The 11,078-nt window shown below is 31.8% G+C and overlaps 1 protein-coding gene across 1 annotated transcript; it reads right to left on the bottom strand.

Annotated features, from left to right (window-relative positions):
• Positions 1-2,708: 2,708 nt before the first annotated feature.
• Positions 2,709-3,668, bottom strand: LOC104856533 (olfactory receptor 10A2). Its single transcript, XM_010615983.1, has one exon. It carries the CDS (start codon positions 3,666-3,668, stop codon positions 2,709-2,711), a length of 960 nt encoding a protein of 319 aa, XP_010614285.1.
• Positions 3,669-11,078: the final 7,410 nt, after the last annotated feature.

Here is an 11,078-nt window from a genome sequence, read left to right on the forward strand (position 1 = left end):
ATATATATATATATAATAGTGATAGATGCATACAATGTTTATAACAGCACAATTCATAATAGCTAAATCCTGGAAGCAGCTTGTATGTACATCAAAATGTATGTACATCAAAGTGAATAAAGAAAATGTGGTATCTATATAATGGAATACTTCTCAGCTCTAAAGAAGGATAAATTTGAGATATTTGTAGGAAAATGGATACACCCAGGACATATAATGTTGAGTGAAGGAAATCAGACACATAAACTTACATACAGTATTATATCGCTCATTTGAGTAAAGCAAAGTACAAACAAGCAGCAAAATAAAGGAAGAGTAGAAGGAAAGAAGAGGATAGATCTTTTGCAAAAGGGAAGGGCTCCAGGGGCTGAGTGCAAGAGGAGGGTAGTAGAAGTAACTAAATTTAAAGTGAGCTATGTACAGGTACCAAATAACCACAATGAATATAAACATAATAGACATATGAAGCAATAAATATGAGATAAGTATATTAAGAAAAATGAAACAGAGGAAAGGAAATTTAGAGACAAAGGAAGGGATGTGCGTGTGAAGAGGAAAGTGATTAAAAAGAAACAAGCTATGTTATACATATACACCTACTCCCCCAAATGAATGTGAACTTCCTGCACTACAAATATGCACTAATAAAATGAAAATTAAAAATAAAAGCTTTGTTTTTATACTGGACTCCTTGCAAAAAACCAACTAAATTACAGAAAACAGAAGAATATATAAAATAAATTACAACACATATATACTGATAACATTTTATTAAACATCAAACAAATATTATTTTACAGCATTATGAAATATAATTTACAATTAGAGTTAAGAGTTTTATGTTCATCATGCAACTTAATTTTTAAAATTCTGTGTGAATATTTCCGCGGACCTCTCCAGTTTTAGTTAAAAAAATTGCTTTAATGTCTTTATTTTCCTTTGGTACCAGGGGTTGAACTCAGGACCTTGTGCATGTGAAGCAGGCGTGGTGCCACTGAGCTAAATCCCTGTCCCGTTTGTGTTTTAAATAACTTCTTGAAGGTCTAACCTTGCAAACCTCATTATGATGTTAAGTGATAAAAAGCATAAAATATACATAAACTATTGGTACAAATGTCAGTTTTAGAAGTAAAGTGTTTTCTGATTAATGAGAATATGGTGTTTTTTTATTCTTTCTAATTTTCACTTTTTCCCCAGCATTGTAATGAGAATGTTTGTTGACTATACAATGAATATAAAATCATTACATAATTAGATCTGAAACATCAATGGAAATAAGTTTATAAGAAATAAGTTTATACATTAACCCTTGGCAAGTGTTTATGAAATTTTCCTCTTATTTGATATAACAGTACATGTTGAATTTTCAAAGGTTGTATTGGCTCTTTATTGTATTGTTAATATAGCTCACAGCTAACTGAAAAAAATGAAGTTGATGCCAAAATATAAACTTCAAATGCCACTTATACTGCTTGATGAGTGCATAATCTTTGGGTTATCTACTTCAGCATTTACCAATGAGAATGAAAAAATATATAAATAAATAATCACATGTAATACAATTAAAGAGATTGTGGCAGTATCAGTTTAAATAAGGTATGAGGTAGTTCATGGATGCTGGAGGAAAAAGGAGAAATAGAATACTGGTAAGATTATCTGCAGATTCAATGTATTTCTACTTGGAGAAAAACAGAGGATATTGAAGCAATGTAATGTTGAAACTTGGGGCCTCAGTATTGAGTTCAAAGAGATGATAAATTGAGTCAGAGTTGTTTTATATTTCAGTATGGGTCTAGATTAGGTTATATAATCTTGTTTATTGCGGGAAAGGTTGAGATCAATTCCTGAGTAGAATCTGGTAATTTCTAGTCCCAGAGTAAAGAGATCCAATTTTCATGTATTTGTGTATTATTCTCTTTTGTGTTTTCACACTGACAAAAACCAAAATTTAAAATTTAATGGCTTAAAATAAAATTTAATATAGCTGTTAATTTGCAATGTATTAGAATGAGCTAAGTTCCAAGGCAAGCCTTGTAGAACATGGCGCTATGACAGAAATTATATTTCTAAAATAGTGAAATTATTTTGACAATGTGAAAGAATCTGAAAATAGATTGGAAGGAGAGCAGTAGAACTAGCTCATTCTATCCATGAAGAACAACTTGAGGAAGGAGTGGAATAAGACTATGGCTTATAAAGAAATATTTATAGGAATTAGTGATGTCCTTCCTCTATCCATCTTACATAGTAACAAACTCAAGAGCCAACATTGCCTCATGGCCATATGAAATGAAAAACAAAACAAAACAAAACAAAAAAACAGTGAGAAGAATTTACTGCTAGCGAGCTTACAGGTTTCTTCTCCTGCGTAGGGAGTCACACTAGTCCAAAGTAAGATAAAGGGCCAAGATGACCTGGTGCTTTCTGTGGACTTACAGACTTGTTCCCCAAATTCACATCACCGCAGTTTTATTTTGTGCACAGCGCGTGCCACATTTGCTCCCATTACCAAAGTAAATACCTAGGATTGGTTAACACAAAAGTACCAAAATACCAACTGTACCAAAAAGAAAACAATGTACGGCAATATTGGGAAAGCAGAGAAAGCTGCCAGATGGTAACAATAGATACTCCTTTCTCCACTAGTTTACCAATGGTGAAGTCAAGTTTCATTCCAATGAAGAGGTGAGGACACGGAGAGAAAACGTCTATGGGTTGCGGTTTTTGAGGCCCAGGGCCCTGTGGAAGGTCCGGCTGAGGGCATTCTTCACCGCATTATTTCTCAGGCTGTAGATGATGGGATTCAACATGGGAGTCACAATAGTGTAGGACAATGATAATAATTTCTTGCTTTCAGGGGAATTATTTGATTTGGGCCTAAAGTATGTGAGGCTTAAAGATACATAGAAGAAGGACACAGCAAGAAGGTGAGAAGAGCAGGTAGAAAAGGCTTTATGCTTCCCTTTAGCTGATGGAATCTTGAGGATGGCAGCAGCAATGCGTGTGTAGGAAGACAAGATCAGCAAGCAGGGTATCATGACCACCAGAATGGTTCCCACAATGGCGTAGATCTCAAACAGTGCTGTGTCTGCACAGACCAGCCTCAGCACGGGTGGGCTGTCACAGAAGAAGTGGTTCACTTTGTTGGTGGTACAGAATGGGAAACTGAAGAGCCACGTGGTCTGGACAGTGGCTACAGGAAATCCTGGAAACCAGGAGGCTGCAGCCAGCTTGGTGCATGTCCTTTGGTTCATGAGCACTGGGTAGTGCAAGGGACTGCAGATGGCTACATAGCGGTCATATGCCATGGTGGCCAACAGGAAGTACTCAGCCACTCCAAAGAAGAAAAAGAAATACATCTGAGTGGCACAGCCAAGGAAAGAGATGGTTGTGTCCTGGGCAAGCAGGGTTCTCAGCATTTTAGGAACGATGACTAGGTTGAAGCTAATCTCCAAGAAAGACAAGTTCCTGAGGAAGAAGTACATGGGACTGTGCAGCATGGGGTCAGCCAAGGTAACCAGAATGATGAGGCTGTTTCCCATCAGGGTGACCAGGTAGATGATGAGAAATACCAGGAAGAGCAAAGACTGTATCTTGGTAGGTAGAGAAGTGAAGCTCATGAGGATAAACTCATTTAGCCTTGTACAGTTTCCTTCAGCCATAGGCATAAGTACAGGTCCTCTGTATAGTCACATAGAGAAATCCATTCTGAATATGTCTTTCAGGTTCCTTCTTATTGTTAGTGAATTAGACAAGGTTAAGATCTTGGATTTCAGATAGACCTATACAGAAATTGTTTCCAAGTCAGAGTCATGAGTCTCTGAAGGGGACATGAAAGGACATGTATTGAAACACAATGAAGTGCCTCAGAACACCTGAGCTTTTGAGAAACATGCGCAATGTTAATGATCTCATTAGAAAACACATAAAAGTGCATATACCAAAACTCTAGAAATACATATATATTATATTGTGAAGTAAGTTATGTATTGATTCTTCTAATCTTCATGAATATTTCTTGATTGTCTAGAATTTGAAAGGTTATTGACTAGCATATATTGAGATGAAGTAATTTTTTTCACCATATAGTACACTCAAGTTTATTTGATTTATTTTTATATTTAACAATTCAAAAGTAAGCTTGCTTTGACAAAAAGTGAAAAATACAGTTGCACTGTCCCCTCTTTCGGAGAAAAAGTTTATATGAATAACTAGGTAGAGTTATGCTTTTACTTTAGCACCCCTTTTTTGGTATTGGGGATCGAACTCAGGTCCTTGTGCTTGTGAGGCAGGCGGAAAAACCACCGAGCTAAATCCCCATCCCTATTTTAGCCTTTTTTTTGATCAATGAAGAAATTTTATTATTTTTCTCTGCATTTTATTTTCTCATATTTCTATACTTTCTGTGAGGACCCTGACCTCAAAGAAATAAGGAATAGCAATTAAGTAGAGCAATCCAAATCACATTTGTTGGATTCCAAATATTGTCTTGATTTATCCTAAACTGTGATTTCTTAGAGTGTTGTGTCGTGAACTCAGAGCTAACTCTTGGTGTCTAAGAGAGTTAATGGGAATTTCTACAAAATCTCAATATATATAATGAAAAAGATGACCAAGTTAATCAATGTCATGAATATCAAGACATTCACAAGGTTGTCTAGACTCAACTGGATGCCAATGTTGTGTTGCAGCTTTTAATTTTCAGTTAAGTATCAAAAGGGTTTCTTTTCTTTTTTCATAATCTAGAATGTTGAATTCTGATGGAGATAAAAATATAAATTTGGAAAATGAAATTGGTTCAGAGGCTTGGATAAAGGAAGAAAATTAGAGAAGGCTAAGGAACTGGAACAGAATTAACACAAAGTAAAAACCACATAAGCATGCAATTAAAGTTCTGTACCTTTTGCATCAGTATGCTAAGGAATTTGGCCAAATTCTATCTGTTAAGCAATTAACCTTAAACTTCAAATGATCAAATGACACTTCATATATAAGTCATGGAGAAAGATCATTCTGATGTTGTGATACTACGTGGTGTGGTGTGGAAGTAGGGGAGGGATCAATAGCTCTTTTCCTGGTCTCAAGGAGATCGGGGGTATCTCCTTAGTGCTATCACTGTTCACTAACAACTTTTCAAGCAGCATGGGAAACGCAGTTACCAGAGAAAGGACAAATACTGGTCAGGTCCTTGCGAATAATTTGTGTTTGTTGTGAGAAACTAAAAGTGTAAATAGAATCAAAATGAATAATTGATAGTGTGAAATAGGAAGAAAAGATCTAAATGGGTAGGGGGATTGGAAAAGGAAAAGGAAAGAATGGAAACCAAGTCTTTGTAAATAGGGAGGAGTGGAAGGGTAAAGGGAGGGCAGGGGAATGGGGAAAACGTAAGACCCAAATACATCATGTAAAGGTACAAGATCCCAATGGTGAATGTAACTGCATTATAGACCTAAAATGTACCAATAAACTTAATGGAAGAAAAAAATTTGTATTTTGGAGTTTAATTTTGGAATTTAACATTCAAGTGCATGAAAGTATAAAAATACAATCATTTTCACAAAATAATTTTGATCAAATGAATCTAATATTTCTCTGAATTATATATTGTCTACAGCTTCAAGCCAAACTTTAAAAAACCAAATACACTTTTTAAAAGATAATAAAAGGGCCAGTGGTGCACCAAACAGATATACTCAACTAACATTGGAAATGCAAGACAGCCCTCTGCATTTTAGAATAGGTGAACGGAGGAGTTCATGGGAGATGTGTAGTCAAATCAATCTGGATTTATGAGATGAATCCAAGGAATCAGAGTAGTTGATTCCCACCTTGAGAATGAGTCCAGAAGAAAGTGGAGAGACATTGGATTGCTTCTATTGCTTACTTTCAACAAGCCTCATAAAATATTGAATATTGAATAAAGACTCACAAAAATAAGTCTTAAGCCGAATTGACTACCAAGGGGAATAAACCATGATTTTTTTAAATTCAAAGGCGGCGAATCAATGGTTGAAATTTATGAAATTTGTGAATTGATAAATTAGAATGAAAGTTTGAAAAATTAGACCCAAATTATTGGGGAAAATTATGAAACACACATTGATGATGAAATTAAAACATAAAAAATAAATTCCACTTAATAGGCATTCCAAAATTATAGAACAAAGAAAAGAGAAGGAAAATACATGTCTCTGAGCTAAAGGAAACATGACTTTTTGAATTGAAAGAATCCCTAAGTACAAAACCAAATAACTTTTAAAAGATTCATACAAACATATGTCTTTATATGAATTCAAGATTTAAAAAATATTGGAAGTGAGGAAAAATTGCTATGTAGCCAGAAGTGAAAAATGATTAAAATAACATCAAACAAAAAGTATGCCTATAAACCACAACCATGTAAAAAATGAAAAAAACTCACTTTCATTAATCTTTAAGGAAATGCCTATGTATTTGTTTTATTATTAATTGTCATATCATCATCATCATCATCATCGTCATCATTTATAGTCCTGAGCATTTAACCTAAGGCCTTTGTACTGAGCTTCATCTCCAGCCATTTAAAGGTGTTTTTAAAGTTTAGATACAGGACCTGCTGTGTTGCTTAATGATATAGGGTGTACTCTAATTTGAGATCTTCCTGACTCAGCCTCCCAGCGTGATGGGATTACAGGGTATGTATTACTACACTGGGCTCATATATAAATGTTCATTTAGATTGCAAGGATACATCAGTATACACATATTAGAATGGGTAAAAAATAGTGACAGCACCAAGTACTGCTGCTGATTGTAGTAATTGGATCATGAAAACATTGCTCCTATAAATGTGCGCTGTGCAGCCACTCTAGAATACAGTTCAGTAGTTCTTTAAAACAACTAAATATGAAAATACCATGAGCCGGGCGTGGTGGCAGGAGATCACTGTGAGTTCAAGACCAGCCTGGGCTACAGAGTTGAGTTCCAGAGCAGTCTGAACTACATAGTGAGACTGTCTCAAAAAAGCAAAAAAAAAAGAAAAAAAAAAAAACAAAAAAAACCCAACCAAACAAAAAAACCACAGCCCAGTAAATGTACTTCCAGATATTTATCTCAGAGAAAGATTTATGTTAAAAACAAAAGCATGGGTGTTTATAGATGCTGTAGTCATAAAAATTCAGTTGATAATGATCAATTAAATTTATGGTAATGTTTCTCTACTTTACCTTGGTTCACTTTTTCAGCAACAAAAAAGCACAAACTATTGATACTTCCTAGCATGCCAGTACATTTCCGGAATATTATGTTGAGTAAAGGAAACATACTATATTGTTCCATGTATATGACATTCTTTAAATGATAAAATTATAGAAATAGAAAACAGACAGTAGTTGCCAGTGGTTATAGAGGGTGGGGATGGGAGGAAAATGAGATGGCTGTAAAAGTCCAGCATGAGGGATATTCAAATTGATAGAATATTCTACATCTTGATTGCAGTATTGTCAGTATTTGGATTGTGACATTAACCTACAATTTTTTTTTCAGCATTAATTGAGTTCATTGGTACATTTTAGGGATACAGTACAGTTACATTCATTGTTGGGATCTTGTACCTCTACATGACAAGTCTTGATTCTCATTTTTTCCCCTTGTCCCTGCCCTCCCTTCACCCCCTCCTCCCCTCCCCATCTACAAACACTTTATTTTCATCTTTTCATTATCTCACATTTTTTTCTTTTCCCTTATTACCCTTCCCCTACCCATCCCACCTTCCCTACACCTTTTATCCTACAATTTTTAAAGATGTTAGTTTTAGGTAATGAATACATAGGATTTTGATGTATTATTTCTTATAACTGCATGCAAATCTATAATTGTTTAAGAATAAAAAGTTTAAAAAATAGAAAGGCTAAACCTCAAACCATTCTTCAAATACAGATGACATTTCAGCAAGAGACAAAATAATTAGCTTTTGAAAATAAATGCTGTGGAGGGACACTTAAATGTTTGGAAATGTTCCCATCATTCTATCATTTAATTGACAGAAATGATTGTATCTCTGATCAAACTTTCACATTTACTCACATAAGATGGCCAAGTGAATTTTGTAATAAATTTGAAAAATATGGTTAATTCAGTGCTGCAATCAGCTTAGAACACATATTGAAAAAAGGCAATAATGAAGGCATAATAAAAGGCAATGTCTTCTGTTTAATTTAGAAGAAACATTTGTCTTACAAAGAGAGAAAACTTCAAAAAAGACCTTGGCATATTTGTTTGCCTGAATTATAAAATCAGTGACAACATTGGTCAATAACAATTTTCATACCTTTGTAACTTTTTTATGCATTTAGTTTCTTTATAGCTCTCAAAATCAGGTATTGATTCTCATTATACTTAAAAGTTTTGAAATTTTAAATACATATAAAATTATACAACACTCAGACACAGATTGCCAGGTTAATGTATTAAATAAAAATTTAAAGGATGAAAGATCTTAAATCAGGTTTCTTTAAAATATTTTGATATTTTCCTTTATATGAGTATATTTTGAAGGGAAATTATTATATCATTCTAATAATAAAATAAAATAATTAAAATGTTATAATATATTTATTTATTCCTTTAAAATTTCTTCTATTAGTATATATTTTATGATGTATATACTATTTACAAATTTAAATTTAAAATGAACAACAACAAAAAGAGTGCAAGAGATTTTTCCTGTGCAACAGTAACTGACAGGACACAGTATATTCATGTTTACAGAGCATGATCAGGTCCATTTAGATATTTATTATTATTATTATTATCACATGATAAATAGTGAAAATAAACTAACGTGGTCTCCAAATAAAGTTTGAAACAAGATAGGTACATAAGTACATAAATAATGGAAATAAAAATGGTAATCAATTATAAAATTGTAACTAGTAAATACATTTGTTTTGCTCTTTAAAAATAAGTAATGCAAACAAGTTGTCCTATTCAATGAAATAATGTAGAAAACACAAATAACTGTGTTACAGTAGGACTAAGAAATGTAAAAGAACTTCAGCTACAGAAGGCTGATTTTATAAGTAGAAAGTAGTGCACTAATAAGTCTATCATAATTAAATACATAAATTAATATATTGTTTAAAAATCATGAAGAGACTATTTAATGGTAAAATAAAAGATCCAACATTGAATAAAAATATAAAAATATAAGTAGGAGAAATTTTGCCACAACTATCGAATCAAAATAGTTTTAAACCAGCATAGTTATATTATATGAAAGGGTTTTTTTCAATATTCAAAAAACAGATACATCTGGGTTTACTTGCGTTTTTTCAGAGGGAAGAGAACAATATTCAGTAATCATGAACAAATTCTATTGCAATTTACAAATACGATACATGTGATCAATATCACTTGTTAGTATACTTGCAATAATCTGAAATAGAATTGAATTTACTAATGTCAATACAAATCTATATCGCAATAATAAATTATGCTAAAGTAGAATTAATTTCAAAAGGGCAATATTAATAACATTTTTGTATGTATTAAAAGTTAGCTAGAAAAAGATGTACTATATAAGTAAAATGCAAACATTTTAGAATAAAGATGTCAAAATAGACATGGATTGTAGTGCACTTTCATGTTAAAAAATGTCTGGAAAAAATTGAATTTCATAAAATATTGTGAACAGATTAATAAATACACTTAAAATAATTCCAAAATCATTAATAAAAAGTAAAGCTAAAGTATTTGCACAATCTGATAGTAAAACATTTTATATCAATAATATTTTATTTTATTCTCTCATAAAGTTAAAATATTTTGTTCAGTCTGTTTACACATATAATGGAGTCTTGTGTTAGGGAGATAATTCACACAAGTGACCCTCAGGAGCAATGCCTATCTAAGAAGAATTTTATAAGCAGCTCTTCAGTAACAGGAGGGGAAATTAATGTTCTATCCTTACTATAAGCAATACTGTAAAATATATTCAATATCCATAATGATTTAAGTATAAAATGAGATGCAGTTGAAAAAACTTATTTTATTCAGATATTTAATATTCCTTACTAGTATTTGCTTCAGCATTAGGAAGATTTTTCCCAGCATGTATTTTAAATCAGAATCCATACAATGAAAGACTAATTTGACTATGCAAAAATTAAGAAAGTTTGAGTTTCAAAAACCTAAAACAGAAATAAAAGTATAAATTACAAATGAAGAAAATATTAACAAATTAATCCTTACAAATTACCCGAGAAAATTAAGTAAATTTATAATCAATGTATAGGGTTAGAAATCAAATAACTAAAAAAATGTGAAAAAAAGTTTAAAGCCATCAGAAAGCAAATACAAATTTTTAATAAAGAAGTTACATTTATTTTAAATTGTAAAATATAACAATGCTTATTTTGAGTAAAAGTGAAATAATGTGAACAAACACTGTGGGTCCAAATAAAAGGAGGATTTCATATTACATATCAGTGGCTGAAAGAGCAATTCACATCTAAAATTTTAAAGTATGCCTTTATAGGTATCATACTTATTCTCTCAGATGTATGTATAATAAGATGATTGTAATGAATAAATACTAAAGAACAATATAAATATTTAAAAATAGCAGATTAGTTCAATAAAATGTATTATATTTGCACTATAGAATTACAGTAATTTAAAGATATATTAATAACTATCATAAGAAAATATATTGTATGATTTAAAATTGATAAATTATAAAATAATATAATTAATGTAATTCATTATTTTAAAAAACATATTCATACAAGTATACATTCACATGAATTTTATATATGTGTACACATAGTCCTAATTCTATTTCTTTGGTAGAATTTTAGTGCTGCAATTACAATTGTTTTAGAGTTATTCTTTACAGTTTATATTTCTTACATTATGTACAGTTAAAATATATTGCCTTTTATTTAGAAAAACAAATAGACATTTTAAGAATAAATACTAATAACAAATTATAATTAGGGAAGATAAATGACTTGCAGAAAATTTCTCCAATAATGGCAACAATGAAAAGTGCTTTCATATGTGTTATATAATAAGCCACATAAATAATTTTTAAAAGA

Source organism: Fukomys damarensis, unplaced genomic scaffold (genome assembly GCF_012274545.1).
Source record: "Fukomys damarensis isolate Sample0158 unplaced genomic scaffold, DMR_v1.0_HiC HiC_scaffold_16, whole genome shotgun sequence".
Lineage (NCBI taxonomy): Eukaryota > Metazoa > Chordata > Mammalia > Rodentia > Bathyergidae > Fukomys > Fukomys damarensis.